Below are 15,882 nucleotides of genomic sequence, written 5' to 3'. Positions count from 1 at the left end.
GAAAGTGGAATTCTTTCCCATTCTTGTTTTATGTAGAGCTTCAGTCGTTCAACAGACCGGGTTCTCCGCTGTCGTATTTTAGGCTTCATAATGCGCCACACATTTTCCATGGGAGACAGGCATGGACTGCAGGCGGGCCAGGAAAGTACCCGCACTTTTTTTTTAACGAAGCCACGCTGTTGTAACACGTGGCTTGGCATTGTCTTGCTGAAATAAGCAGGGGCGTCCATGATAACGTTGCTTGGATGACAACATATGTTGTTCCAAAACCTGTATGGACCTTTTAGCCCCAATGGTGCTTTTACAGATAGGTAAGTTACCCATGCCTTGGGCACTAATACACCCCCATTCCATCACAGATACTGTTTTTTAAACTTTGAGCCTATAACATTTCGAATGGTTATTTTCCTCTTTGTTCCGGAGGACACCACATCCACAGTTTCCAAATATATTTTGAAATGTGGACTCGTCAGACCACAGAACACTTTTCCACTTTGCATGAGTCCATCTTAGATGAGCTCAGGCCCAGAGAAGCCGGCGGCGTTCCTTGGTGTTGTTGATAAATGGCTTTCGCTTTGCATAGTAGAGTTTTAACTTGCACTTACAGATGTCGCGACCAACTGTAGTTACCGACAGTGGTTTTCTGAAGTGTTTCTGAGCCCATGTGGTGATATCCTTTACACACTGATGTGGGTTTTTGATGAGGTACCGCCTGAGGGATCAAAGGTCCGTAATATCATCGCTTATGTGCAGTGATCTCTCCAGATTCTCTGAACCTTTTGATGATTTTACGGCCCATAGATGGTAAAATCCCTAAATTCCTTGCAATAGCTCGTTGAGAAATGTTGTTCTAAAACTGTTCGACAATTTGCTTACAAAGTGGTCACCATCGCCCCATCCTTGTTTGTGAATTACTTAGATTTTAATGGAAACTGCTTTTATACCCAATCATGGCACCCACCTGTTCCCAATTAGCCTGCACACCTGTGGGACGTTCCAAATAAGTGTTTTATGAGCATTCCTCAACTTTATCAGTATTTATTGCCACCTTTCCCAAGTTCTTTGTCACGTGTTGCTGGCATCAAATTCTAAAGTTAATGATTATTTGCAAAAAAAAAAAGTTTATCAGTTTGAACATCAAATATGTTGTCTTTGTAGCATATTCAACTGAAGATGGGTTGAAAATGATTTGCAAATCATTGTATTCCGTTTATATTTACATCTAACACAATTTCCGAACAAATATGGAAACGGGGTTTGTACATAGTGTAATTGTTGTTGTTCAATCTTACAAAACATACAACCCTGTCCAAGTCAGCAAAATACATTGATTCAATGTTAAATTTGGGTTAAATTGGTCATTTTGGGTTAATGTTGAAAAATCAATGTTGATTCAATGTTTAATCACAGGTACCATTTCAACGAGTGTTGTTGAATTAATGTTGTATAGATGATAATTTTTCAATGTTGAAATGCCCTCCACTGAATTGACATAGTTTCAATGATGCTGATGGGGGAGGGGAAGGGTCATATTAAGGAGGAAGCTCACCAGTCCTCGAAGGAGAAAAAGAAGGCTTGGTTTCAAATTGTGGCGGGCAAGTGAAAAAAAAAAGCGTCACTTTGTGTTAAACTCCTCTCAAAAAAAAAGGAAATGTCATGACCTGTTGACATTAACGCAATAACAATGAGACTTAAGTTAATGTATTTTTTCTGGTGGATTTAAGAAAAAGGAAACGTTTATCTTTTAGTTTTAAACCAAAACAGTGTCGTAAATTGTAAAATAACTAACGGACTATAGCGTCTTTGAATTTAGACAAAATACAGATATTTTGACAGTAGTTTATCGATATTACACTTAAAGGCCTAATATTAAAAATAGATATATTAAAATGTTGTGGCTGAGATGGTGGCGCGTGTAGACGCAGCGACCTCTCTCTCTCCGACCGTGCGGTATTTTGTTCGTTAGAGATTTTGTCAAAAAGTTTTTCCCGTCAGCCTACATTGGAATACAAGTACAATCGGCAGGCTTTGTTAAATATCCGGAAAATCAAGACCTGCAATGTTTTTGAACGCGACACAAAGATGCTAAGAGAGCTTGGACTACTCCGCCGAAGTGCTACCACACTGCCTGCTAACCCTCCCCGAAGAAGGAGGCATCGGAAGCGGTGTGCAAGGACGAGGAAGAGAGGCAAGCGTGGAGGCATCCGAGCTAGGCTAGAGGCTAGTCCAACTCGCCCAGCTATACCATCTATCCTCCTGGCAAACGTACGATCACTGGACAATAAAATGGATCACATATGACTGCTGAGGACAACGAACCGGAAAGTGAGTAACTGCTGTGTGCTTGTTTTCACTGAAACATGGCTTAATCGCAACATTGTACAACTGGAACAGCTAGCATGCTACCGTGCGGACAGGGCGCTCGTAAACGGAGGTAAGACTCGTGGCGGCGGGATCTGTGTTTACATCCGTGATGCGTGGTGCCGGGACGCCACGGTGGTATACAAACACTGCTCACCACTGGCGGAGTTTATAATCGTGAAGTGCCGTCCTTTCTATCTGCCCAGGGAGATGACAGCAATCCTACTAGTAGCTGTTTATATCCCTCCCACAAGCAACAACAGTGATAAAAACGCTGCACTTCATGAACTGTACCAAGCCATCAGTGAACAACAAACAGCACATCCAGATGGTTTCACCATTCTTGCCGGGGATTTTAATCATGCTAATCTCAAGACTGTTTTGCCGAAATTTCATCAGCATGTTCACTTCCCAACCAGGGGGGATAAGACCTTGGACATGGTCTACACTTCACACAAAGGAGCTTACAAAGCCACTCCCCTCCCCCACATTGGCCTCTCTGACCACATCACAATTATGCTAACGCCAGCATACAGACAAAGAGTGAAAGCCACCAAACCGGTTCTGAAGCAGATAAGAGTGTGGCCAGAGGGGGCCTCCTCTGCTCTTCAAGACTGCTTCGACACAACAGACTGGGAAATGTTTAAACAAGCAGCCACCCACAATAACAACACAGACATTGAGGAGTACGCAGACACTGTGACCTCCTACATTACCAAGTGCATGGATGATGTGACCCACACAAAAAACATTATCATTCGGGCCAACCAGAAGCCATGGTTGACAGGGGAGGTCCACAGGCTGCTGAGAGCCAGAGACAAGGCCTTCAGAGCTGGAGATGGATCTGGCTTGAGAACAGCGCGAGCCAACCTGTCCCGAGGCATCAGAAAAGCAAAACAGGACCACACAAAGAAGATAACCTCCCACTTCAAGGACAGCAGAGATGCACGGAGCCTATGGCAGGGCATTCAGGCCATCACGGACTACAAGCCCGTGCCACAGAGCTGCGACAGCGACACCTCTGCTCAACAACATGAACTGCTTCTTTGCACGTTTCGATGCACAAAACAACACTCTCTCACAGAAAACCACACCCCCTCTACACGAACAGACCCTGTGCCTGTCTGCCGCCAGCGTAAAGAGAACACTCTCTACCATCAACATCCGGAAAGCAGCAGGCCCAGACAACATCCCCGGTAGTGTGCTGAAGGATTGTGCAGAGGAGCTGAAGGACGTCTTTACAGACATCTTTAACACCTCCCTGAAGCAAGCCATTGTCCCCACATGCTTCAAAACCGCCACTATCATACCTGTGCCAAACACATCATCCCCGTCAAGTTTTAACGACTACCGTCCTGTGGCACTGACATCCATCATCATGAAAAGCTTCGAACGGTTGGTCATGTCACATATCAAATCCATCCTCCCCCCCACCTTGGACCCATTCCAGTTTGCATACCGAGCCAGACGATCTACAGAGGATGCAATCTGCTCTGCCCTCCACCCAGCCCTCACCCACCTGGATCAGAAACACTCATATGTGAGAATGCTGTTCATAGATTTCAGTTCAGCATTCAACACCATAATACCACAACAACTCACCTGCAAACTTGGCAAACTGAGCCTCAGCATCTCACTCTGCAATTGGCTGCTCGACTTCCTTAGTCAGAGGCCACAAGCAGTACGTGTTGGTAACAACACCTCAAGCACCATCACCCTGAGCACAGGGGCCCCACAAGGCTGTGTGCTCAGTCCTCTGCTCTTCACTCTACTGACACATGACTGCACACCAACCTACAGCTCCAACCACATCGTTAAGTTTGTGGACGACACAACTCTGGTGGGTCTGGGGGACAAGACTCACTACAGGAAAGAGGTGGACCTTCTGACCACGTGGTGCAGGGACAACAATCTCTTGCTGAGTGTCAGCAAGACAAAAGAGATTGTTGTCAATTTCCAGAGAGGCCACACTCAACACCTGCCACTGACCATCGGTGGTGCTGCAGTGGAGAGAGTAAGGAGCACCAAATTCCTGGGGGTGCACATCAGTGAGGACCTGTCATGGACCACCAACACCGCATCACTGGTGAAGAAGGCCCAACAGCGCCTTTACTTCCTGCGAAAACTAAAGCGGGCAAGTGCTCCACCACCCATCCTGACCACTTTTTACAGAGGCACCATTGAAAGCATCCTTTCAAGCTGCATCACTGTGTGGGGCGGGAGCTACACTCAACACAACAGGAGAGACCTGCAGCACATCGCGAAAACAGATGGGAAAATCATTGGTGCACCACTCCCATCTCTCCAGGACTTATACACCACCCGCAAAGCACTCACAATTGTGAGTGACGCAAGCCACCCTGCACGCAACCTGTTCAGCCTCCTTCCCTCTGGAAGAAGATACAAGAGCCTCCGCTCTCGCACCACCAGACTCACCAACAGCTTTTACCACGAGGCTGTTAGGCGGCTGAACTCTTCCCCCAACCCGCGCCACCCCCTCAATCCTCAGCCCAATCCTCAGCCCGAACCAACAGGCTGGCAGGACTTTGAAATCCCCCACCCAGGAATAACCTGAACTCCAAACCCCATGACCCACAGAAAAATTACTATACAAAATTGCACACATCTGCTACTAAGTATATCACAAGAATTTGCACTACGGATGAAACACTCATTGTTTACAGCCATATCCTATTTAAAAACAACAGGAACTATATATATTGTCACTTTAGTAGGTAGACATATTCACGTTGCACTTTACTGTTGTGTTTTCTTTTTATTTTGTCTACGCATGGGAGAGTGAGAAACATAATTTCGATTCCTTTGTATGTCTTACATGTAAAGAAATTGACAAATAAAGCTGACTTGACTTGACTTGACTTGATGTTGATGGACAAATTTGTTAGTTGTTTGACTGAAACAGGGATTTTTTGTAGTCACTCTTTTAACATGAGCATGCTAATTTTTTTCCGGTAATTTTGCAAGCATACACCTCAAGAGTCACACATATTGTTACTTGACATATGCTGTTAGCATATGTGCTAACTATTAACATCGTGCTAGCTGTGAGCATACATGCCAACTGTGAGTATACGTGCTAACGATTAGCATATGCCCTGCTACTTGTAAGCATATGTGCCAACTGTTAGTATGCTAACACCAGCGTTTCAGTTTGGCTTGCGCATTTCAGCATTCACACCCAATGTCTCCCCAAATTGCAAAGTCCAGCTTTTTTTTTTTTTTTTTTTAAATACAGTAGTACGTATGTTTTTGTTCCAAAATATCTCCTGAAAACTAAATCAGATGAAAACCAACGCAATTTTCCCCGTAATGCAAATACAAATTCATCTGTTACTGATACCTGAAAATATGAACTCAAAAGCCATACTGTAGGGACTAATTATAGTTAACAATAATTAACAATTAAAACACAAATAAATGATTCTCGTTGGCAAAGATGGCAATGAGCGGAGAGGGAGAAGAGGAGGGCGTTCTTTCTTAAATTGAATAGTGTTTCTTACCTTCTTTATCTAGATGCAACTGTCTTTGGTGACATTATGTTTTTTTGCAGACATAACCAATTAAAAAAAGCGCAGAGATTAAATAACCAGGGCGTAGGATTCTTTGTTTAGGTATTCAATTCTGCTTAATGCTACGTGAGCAATTGACAAGTTTGCTGTACCGAGGTTGTATATAAAAAAATCGAAAAGAAACACGGGACAACCGAGATAAGTAAAGAAACTGCTGTGTTGAGTTGAGCTGATTTGAGTTTGTGTCTATTTGGAACATGCATGTGTACAACATGATCCGTCACAATTTCCAGTTCCTCAATTCAACATGATTGAAAAGGAGTAGGAAAAAGCATATCTTATTTAATCATACCCTTTTCCTTAACCTAGCAGTTGCTAACACTTTTGTTCACTTCCTGTTCTCAATTTATGCACAATATACTCCATAAGTAATAAAATCAAAAATAAATAAATAAATAAATAAATAATATTTAGCTAAGTAAGTTATATTTCATATGGTGAGATAAACAAGATTATCTAGAAAATGAATGGATGGATAAAATAAATTCAGAATATTTATCATGGTTCTTCTTTTTTGTACTTTGTAAAAACTAAGTTTGAAGAGTTTCTTGAAGTGGATTATATTAGTACATTGTTTTATTTATTTGCTTAATCCAGTCCATAATTTAATTCCACAAGCTGATATAATGAGGGTCTTAAGTGTTGTACGTTGGTACAAATGTTTTAAATTAAATTTTCTCTAAGATTATATTTCTCTATTTGAGAAGAATTGTAGTATATTTTTAGGTAGCATTATTGTAGTTTGCTTTGTGCATTATTTTTGCTGTTTGCAAACTCACTATGTCGTGGAATTTCAGTATTTTAGATTCAATGAATAAAGGGTTGAAATGTTTTCTATATCCAACAATGTGTATTCTAAAGGATATTTTTTGTAACAAAGTTAATAGATGAAGTGTACTTTTGTAGTTACTTCCCCATATTTTTGCACAATAACTGAGATATGGTAACACTAGCGATCAGTAGGGAATATGGAGTGATTTTTGGTCTAGAACATGTTTAGCTTTATTTATTAATGACGTGTTACTTGACACTTTATATTTTCAGTTTATTTTATCATCAATCATTACACCTAAAAATGTGGTTTCATTTACTCTTTCAATTTATATTCCGTCTATCTGTATTTGTGTGTCAGCATTAATTGTAAACAACAGTACAACAAGTCTAACACGTATGAATTTCACACCAGCAGCAGAGTAACAACATTTTAAACTGCATGCAGAGAAGAGGAGTTAATCCGAAAAAAACGTGATGTTTCCTACAGCTACAAATGGGATTATATTGGGATTTAATTGTGGAAAAACATGTTTTCTTTAGTAATTACTGCCATTTAAAATGTATTTCAAAAAACACACTAACAAATGACAGTGACCAAACCAGAGGAACTTGGCAACATGACAGCAATTGTAGTCTGGTCTACCTTGAGTCCGGGAGCCGGGTAAAAACCCTCCACGATCTTGGTGTTGTCGAAGAGACTGTACGCTCCGTCCCTGATAGCCACCACACCTTGACTGTGGCAGTAGATGTCAATGCAGTACATGTTGCGGAAGGCCAGGCGGATGTGCGTGGGCGACTGGGGCAGGATGGAGAAGCACTGGTAGGCAGTGTTGGTGCGCTGGGTCAGGCCCAGCATGGGCACGGTCGGTAACTTGTTGATGGCGTTAAGGGGAGCCTGTGTGTCGTAAAGCACCTGGAGGACACAAACGACTCTATTAGCATCTGAAATGTGTTAGTCATCAAGCATTTGTCCTGGTTTACCTGCAGCAGCTGAATGACATTGGGGTTCTTGTTGAACATCTCCTGCAGCTGGTGGAGGATGATGTTGTGGCAGTTGGAGCAGCCCGAGTTGGGCCCCACGGTGCCGAGGGCTAGGTGGAACCTGTGGCTGTTGGAGTTCCACTGGATGGTGACTGAGCTGCCCTTGGTGGTGCCGTAGCACAGCACCAGCTTGCGGAAGTTGTACAGGCGTACCTCTGAGAAGAGGCCGAGGTAGGACGGCAACTCTGGGAGGACACAACAAGGACATGATGTTCGGTGGTACAGTCAAACCTGACTATAGCGACCACTTAAGCAGGGCTGGGCGATATGGTCTTTTAATAATATCTCAATATTTTTAGGCCATGTCACAATACACGATATATATCTCCATATTTTGCCTTAGCCTTGAATGAATACTTGATGCATATAATCACAACAGTATGATGATTCTAAATGTCTACTTCAAAATTCTTGTTCATACTGCATTGATATATGCTAATTTTAAACTTTCATGCAGGTGTGTGCAGGCTAATTGGGAACAGGTGGGTATAAAAACAGCTTCCCAAAAAATGCTCAGTCTTTCACAAGAAAGGATGGAGCGAGGTACACCCCTTTTTCCACAACTGCGTGAGCAAATAGTCAAACAGTTTAAGAACAACATTTCTCAAAGTGCAATTGCAAGAAATTTAGGGATTTCAACATTTACTGTACATAATATCACCAAAACGTTCAGAGAATCTGGAGAAATCACTCCACGTAAGCGGCATGGCCGGAAACCAACATTAAATGACCGTGACCTTCGATCCCTCAGACGGCACTGTATCAAAACCCGACATCAATCTCTAAAAGATATCAACACATGGGCTCAGGAACACTTCAGAAAACCACTGTCACTAAATACAGTTTGTCGCTACATCTGTAAGTGCAAGTTAAAGCTCTATTATGCAAAGCGAAAGCCATTTATCAACAACATCCAGAAACGCCGCCGGCTTTTCTGGGCCCGAGATCATCTAGGATGTACTGATGCAAAGTGGAAAAAAGTTATGTGGTCTGACGAGTCCACATTTCAAATTGTTTTTGGAAATCTTCGACATTGTGTCATCCGGACTAAAGGGGAAGCGAACCATCCAGACTGTTATCGACTACAATTCTTTTCCTGGTGTCCTTCAACAGCTCTTTGGTCTTGGCCATAATGGAGTTCGGAGTCTGACTGTTTGAGGCTATGGACAGGTGTCTTTTATACAGATAACGAGTTCAAACAAGGGCCATTAATACAGGTAACGAGTGGAGGACAGAAGAACTTCTTAAAGAAGAAGTTACAGGTCTGTGAGAGCCAGAGATCTTCCTTGTTTGAAGTGACCAAATACTTATTTTCCACCATAATTTACAAATAAATTCTTTAAAATTCCCACAATGTGAATTCCTGGATTTTTTTCCACATTCTGTCTCTCACAGTTGAAGTGTACCTATGATGAAAATTACAGACCTCTGTCATCATTTTAAGTGGGAGAACTTGCACAATCGGTGGCTGACTAAATACTTTTTTGCCAAACTGTATTTTGAGATGTAATACAGTGAAAACTCGATTTACAAATCCCTCTCTACGCGCACTTTTTGATTTACAAACATTTAGATAATTCCAAATAGGCCACTGCGTGCCAACCATGTCTCTGTGGACAATTGCTTCATTCAGGTGCTTTCAGGTAAAAAAAGCAGGGCCAAACATTGTTGGGGAGGCGGAGCCTTCCACTTCACTTGCTGTGCAGGAGAAGTCACGTCTCATTACTCCAGCATGTGTGACTTAAGTTTTTTCGCCTTTTGACAAGTTTTGCCTATTTTGCTATATCAAGAGTCCCAAAAATTTAACAGACCAGCGTTGATGCCAGAACAGATTTATATCACAGCAGAGGAGAAGACACTTCTCTTTTCTCGTTATAGCGCGGCCCCTTGCTCTTCCAAAGCACCGACACAGTCGCAGACACGTACGGCTCCCCTCTCCTCTGCTCCTTTTCCCTACCGAAGTCTGCTCCTTTCTTGTCAGTTCTCCGCCGTTGGTAATGTGTGTGCATTTTACTCTTTATAATGTTTAGTATTGTAGCACTATGATTGTCGAAGTTAAAGATTTTGTTTTTGAGAGGGCACCATAGTGACTTCTGCGTGTGTTGGCAGAGCAGAGCATACAGCAGCTTGTTGTTGTTTTGACTTTTTTATTACTCAGAAAGTTGATGCATCAGCTCGCTGTTATGTTTGTTTGATACACAGCACTGCATATCACTTAATATTGTGTTCAAAGTGTACAAACCTTCACTAAAATATGGACTTTTGTCAAGGCTGGAAAACATTATTCATATTTACATTGTTTCTTAAGGGGAACTCTGCTTCCCTATAAAAACATTTCTATTTACGAGCCGTGTTCAAGAACTAATTAAGTTTGTAAATTGAGGTTCCATTGTGTATTATTTGGTATGTAAGTGATAATACAACCATTTTAAAAAACGGGTTACAAAAGCTCCTAATTTTAACATATGCGCTAACATATTGCGTCATTTCCAGTTGTACAATTCTGTCCAAACTATTATTAATTTACTTGTTAATTTACGATTAATATCTCTTAACATGGTTCTGTCTGATTTAGAAGTTGCACTGTGGATTAACGAGCATTATTATGATATAAAAAGCTCTATCGTCGGCCTAATTGATATGATTTATGTCATCCATCCATCCATTTTCAACCGCTTATTCCCTTTGGGGACGCGGGGGCCGCTGGTGCCTATCTCAGCTACAATCGGGCGGAAGGCGGTGTACACCTTGGACAAGTAGCCACCTCATCGCAGGGCTGATTTATGTCATACATTGTCTATATCCCTGAACTCTTGAAATAAACATTGTCTGTCTTCAAGATACGGTATATATTTAACACTGTACATTTTCTAAAGATAATTTATGATACTTTTGAAAAGGTTGGGGCCAAGGAGAGTTCCATTTACAGGGGAACACCTCCACAAATTGTATGCAGACATATGCAGAAAGTGAGTTATGAATGTGACTGCGGAGCAAAATTTATACAAATGCATATCCAATCCTTCTTATGCAGGCCACAAGCAAGTATGTTAAACGTAGATTTGACTCATAATAGGTTGTTGTTTAGAAATGACACTGCATGCATGCTAGGGTGAATTGATATTTAGAGGTTACGTTATGGTCACAGTTTGAAACTAAATTTCTATTTCTGTTTCCAAAAGGGAGAAAAAATGTCCTGATATGAGATTGACCCGCAATGGATTGTGCCCAACCTATGAAGCTTGACTGTACTGAGAAATCACAAAAGAGTGACATTTTTGTACCTGGTAGCGCCCGAGAGAACTGGAGAACACACTGGTACAGCTGACTGATGGCGCTCCAGTCGTTAAGGAACATCTCCACCACTTTGCGCCCGCCCACTGGCTCTGACAGGGGGTTCTCGTAGGTCAGGTACACGTGCCGTGTAGAGGCTGTCACAGATTGTAATGTTCGTTAGCGTACTAGAAATTCTGATCTGAGAGGATTTGGGGCTCATGGGGGTACCTTGTTCCTTGCTATGGGTGCTGTTGAGGGGGCAGTTGGCCAGCACCAGCTCTACCACCCATGTGCGGTTGTTCCTGCCCTGCAGGCGGAAAGTGCAGTCCAGGAGGGAACGCGCTAAAGCTTTCCTGGTCTCCACTCCTACACCTTTGCAAGGAGGGATCCTGCAAGAGGACAACATTAATGTACATGAATAATAATTACATGCATGTGCTTTTACATACAGAATACGGACACAAGTATTGAGAACCCCTTGAGAAATTTTGGACAATTGTGTGCATTCAACGTGTGGGATCGGAGAAGGGAAGGCCCTTTTCAGCTCCAGCATGACTGCACAAAGCAAGGTCAAAAGCCTGTGGTGTGGAGGAACAAGCCCATCAAACACTTAGGACAGTGATTGGAACAGAGCCATGTCCTTGGTGTCTAAATACTTTTGTCACTAGTTCATGCATGTGTGCTTGTCTTACGCCAGCAGGCGGATGGCGTGACTGCTGCTGTCTCCTTCCACTTGAGCACCCTGGTTTGGAATTTCCATGTTGGACAGCTACAACGATAACAACAACAACAGGCTTCAACGAAGGCGAAAGGTTAAATGGTTTAACGGGGAACTTCATTTTTTGGTGGAATTTTCAGTCACAATCCTTATGCGAGACAAGCACACATTTTTCTTTTTTATGCATTTCAACTCCAAAATAAATGTTACCAAAAGTCAGCTAAAAATTAAGCTGTTTGGAGTCGCTCTGCCCTGCCCATAATGCGCTCTAAAAACATCCATCAATGTCTTATATACACACTGTAAGTTAATATAAATTGCAGTAAGAGGCACATTTGAAACAACATGTAATATTGACATATTTTGCTCATTCTAGGCATACAGCGGCATATTAATTTCACAGACGCATCACAATTTTAGCATTTCCCTTTTACAACGGCGACTAATTCTGTCAGACTTCACTGATCCAAAACCTTATATATTTTGAGCCTGAATCCAAGGAGGAAGAGCAACAAGTTTTACAAGCTCTGTGCTAAATGGATCCAGTTTTAGTGAAACACTAATCCCGGATTTCTACTGGACACGAAACAACCGCATAGCAGAATCTTTCTATTTTTATTCAAGTCAATGAGTCCCTCTCCACCGCCTGCGGAATGTCACCGATATGCTGTTGATGTATCGCATTCCATTACTAACTATACCAGACATGTGAGCACCATTTGAGGAAAAAAAAGAAGAAAACTGAGGTAAAAAAAGAAGAGGACTGGAACAAAGTGCTGCCATGCAAGCCCCGAAAGAAAATTTAGAAAAAAAGGAAGATAATTTTCTTCCAAATTTCTACACTATATTTTACATTTAGATTTATTCTCATCTACCAACCTCTTTTGGCTGTCTTTTTGACACTCACATGTTTCATGTAATGTAGCACAAAACTGTTTTTTTTTTTTAGTAGATCATTTACCATTATCATCATTGAAAATGTGATGTGAAATTTCACAAGTATGCAAAGAACTCAGAAAAAGTTTCCCATTTGGCAACTCTATCTTGTTGGCTACTTACGGTCTTGTGACCTCTGTTCACGTCATGTCAAAAATATACCTTCTCGCTAGCTACTAATAAATACTCTAAAACTACAACTGGTTTAACAGTGCTCGGATTGTAATCATCCAAATATGATTAGCAGCAAAGTAGACTGTTGTCAATGTTGTGGCTCAGAGAGCAAACGGAGGCAACAAGAAACTAGCCAGATCGTGCTAAGTATGCTAACTAGTGAGCTTGTTTCAGTGTTCCTGAGTGTCTCCCCGTCCTGCAACTCACTGCGGTGTTAAGGCAAGAGGGACAGCGAGTTCCTGCAGCTGAGGCGAGCATTCAACAAATTTTGTTTGGATCATATTTTTTAGATATTTCATTAAAGAAAAAGCAGAAGTGATATTTTGGCGCGAAAATTATTGGTAAAAAGCGTGTTTTTCAGATGGCTAATAACCGCGGAGCTTCTATATTTGCAGCTCGCCGCAACAAATCAGTTCAATTTAGCTAAAATCTGCTTGTGTTGGCCAATAAATCAAGCACAAACACAAAATAAATTATCCGGTTTACTTTCAAAATAAAATAATCTGTTTTAAAGTTGGATCATTGTTTACACTTTGAACATCCTAATGGCCGGGGACGGACATGAAGTCAACTCATCAAAGGTTTTCAGATGTAATTCAAAGTTAAAGTACTAATGATTGTCACACGCACACAAGGTGTGGCAAAATTATTCTCTGCATTTGACCCATCACCCTTGATCACCCCCTAGGAGGTGAGGGGGCCAGTGGGCAGCAGCGGCCGCGCTCGGGAATAATTTTTGTTGATTTAACCCCCAATTCCAACCCTTGATGCTTAGTGCCAAGCAGGGAGGTAATGGGTCCCATTTTAATAGTCTTTCGTATGACTCGGCCGGGGTTTGAACCTCGTTAACACAAATGGATGAGGACATGCTGATTCTAGAAGGTCTAAAATTAAAGGATAATATACAAGCATAGCTATATAGACATATGGGGGCCTCTGTTAAATACCAGCTGATAAAGGGACCTGGAAAGCAGGGATTGTTGGGACAGCTCACCAGAGACGAGGTTACTGTTGTATTGTTGCTTGCTACAAAAAGTAATGTTGTTTATCGAGGCAAAATTGTCCTCTGTTTTGTCATTAAGCACCTAATAATAATGGTAGAAACAAGTTTATTTGCTTCTACTCCTCTGGAGAGACAAAAACTTCCCTCATCACGAGAATAAGCGTGGATTCGAGACATCTCGTAAAAGTCTGCGCTATTGCTGGACTGCGAATGGCGGTGCTGTTCCGTGGCGGCTTTGTTCACCAGCAGTTCCGGATCTAGTGGAAATCCAGGGTAAGCGTCATGCCGTAGTTAAGTGCTAAACAAGAAATACACACTATATACATAATATAACAATCACTTACTGTACAATGTCTGTTGTAATTGGGATGCCGACTAATGGGATGTCAATATCTTCCTGTTTGGATGAATTATAAAACAAATTAAAAAATGTTGCCGGAACAAGCCTTTTTTCTGTCTTTCTCGCCATCTCCGGGTATAAGTTAAATGTCAAAGTTTACTAACTTTTGTGGTTATAGCCACAATTTTCTACTGTCCAGGTGAGAGGCATGATTTATAATTTAGAATTAACATCCACCAGCTCAATATATCAATATAGCAACGTAAGTTAGTTAGCTATGTGATTACGGCGCTACTAAAAAAAGGTTGTCTGCATTAGTGCTTGTAATAACAGTATCGCTAATACTTTCAGGTCACGTTGAGGTGGCAACTTGTCCAGGGTGTACACCACCTTTCCACCTAAATGCAGCTGAGGTAGGCTCTGGCACCACCGCGACCCTGAACGGGACAAGCGGTAGAAAATGGATGGATGGACGATGTAAATGGAGTATTGTTGGCGGTTTTTGGATGTTTTTAGAGAGCTTTATGGGCGCCATAAAGTACTTCCATCAGCTGCACTGTTAGCCACCTTGTATATATTTTACGAATTAGAATGCATAAAAAAAGAAAAATATGCGTTCTTGTTTTACATAGAGATTGTGAATGATAAGCAAAATTACAAAAAAAGTGCTGTTCCCCTTTAATTTTTGTTGTGATGAGCACAAATGGAATGAAGGAGCCATCCCAGCTGTCAAGTCATGGTGACTCGACTCACCTCGGTTCTGAGGCCAACAAAAGGCATATTGGTGTCACACATGGCTACCAGGTGCGCCAGCTCCTTGTTGAAGGCACTCATCTCCCCTGAGCGTTTAGGCTTCTTTGGCTCCAATTCTGTCTGCTCTCCAGTCATCTAGACATACAGATATAATTATACACGTAATCACAGTAAACAACACGATAAAAACAATTGTTTTCCTAGGTAAACAACATCCTAGTGATGCTTTAATTAGGCAGCGCATGAACCGGTGAAACTCGTTTGCAGGAGAATTCCTGTTGTCTGAAAGAAAGAAATTTATTTTTCCATCTTACACTAAATCACAGCCAGCAAACTAGTTTTAACCTGGATGGCTTTAAATTTGTACCCCCTCCTCAAAAAGGGTAAGAATATGCTTCTCATGTCAAAGTAGGGCTGGGCGATATATCGATATACGCAATATATCGCAGGTTTGTCTCTGTGCGGTATAAAAAATTACTACATCGTAATATTCGAGTAGACGTTCTCACTCAATTGTTTTTAGCTGCAGGCATTACACTACAGGCTCTCTTCGCTCTTTCCTGTGTCTCCTTCTCACAAACAAGCAGGCGCACATTCTTACATACGTCACATACTGTCACGTCATAAGTATACGCCCTCGCCCAGCAGAGAAGTAGCGGCGTGGCTAACATTAGCTGTGATGCTAGCGGGTTGTTGCGGGAGAAATAAGGTGCGAATCTCGTAACAAATGAAGTAAGAATTAATTCCCAAGAAAAAACGCATGGGGTCCATCGTCTGGCGGTGGTTCGGGTTCAAGCGGGAATATGTCGAATAGACAACTTTAATTTTTCATGTGTGGAGCACAAGCGTTGCTACCAAAAGTAGCATTACTGCTAATATGTAGCATCATTTGAAAAGTCACCTGCTAATAACTTTA

General features: G+C 41.9%; 1 protein-coding gene across 3 annotated transcripts in view; it reads right to left on the bottom strand.

The window, feature by feature from the left end:
• The window catches only part of med14 (mediator complex subunit 14), a 60,977-nt gene that overhangs the window by 17,549 nt on the left and 27,546 nt on the right, over positions 1-15,882 (bottom strand). For all 3 annotated transcript variants that reach the window (XM_061879693.1, XM_061879691.1, XM_061879692.1), the window contains exons 15-20: positions 14,967-15,101; positions 11,735-11,811; positions 11,271-11,431; positions 11,051-11,197; positions 7,707-7,951; positions 7,369-7,638 (exon numbers count right to left, since the gene is read on the bottom strand). In XM_061879693.1, coding sequence (XP_061735677.1) covers positions 7,369-7,638; positions 7,707-7,951; positions 11,051-11,197; positions 11,271-11,431; positions 11,735-11,811; positions 14,967-15,101 — 1,035 coding nt within the window. The remainder of the gene's footprint in view (positions 1-7,368; positions 7,639-7,706; positions 7,952-11,050; positions 11,198-11,270; positions 11,432-11,734; positions 11,812-14,966; positions 15,102-15,882) is intronic.

The sequence above is a fragment of the Nerophis ophidion genome, linkage group LG19 (assembly GCF_033978795.1).
Source record: "Nerophis ophidion isolate RoL-2023_Sa linkage group LG19, RoL_Noph_v1.0, whole genome shotgun sequence".
In the NCBI taxonomy this organism is placed as follows: Eukaryota; Metazoa; Chordata; class Actinopteri; order Syngnathiformes; family Syngnathidae; genus Nerophis; species Nerophis ophidion.
Note: the sequence above shows the minus strand (reverse complement) of the source record. Positions and strands in the feature narration are given on the sequence as shown.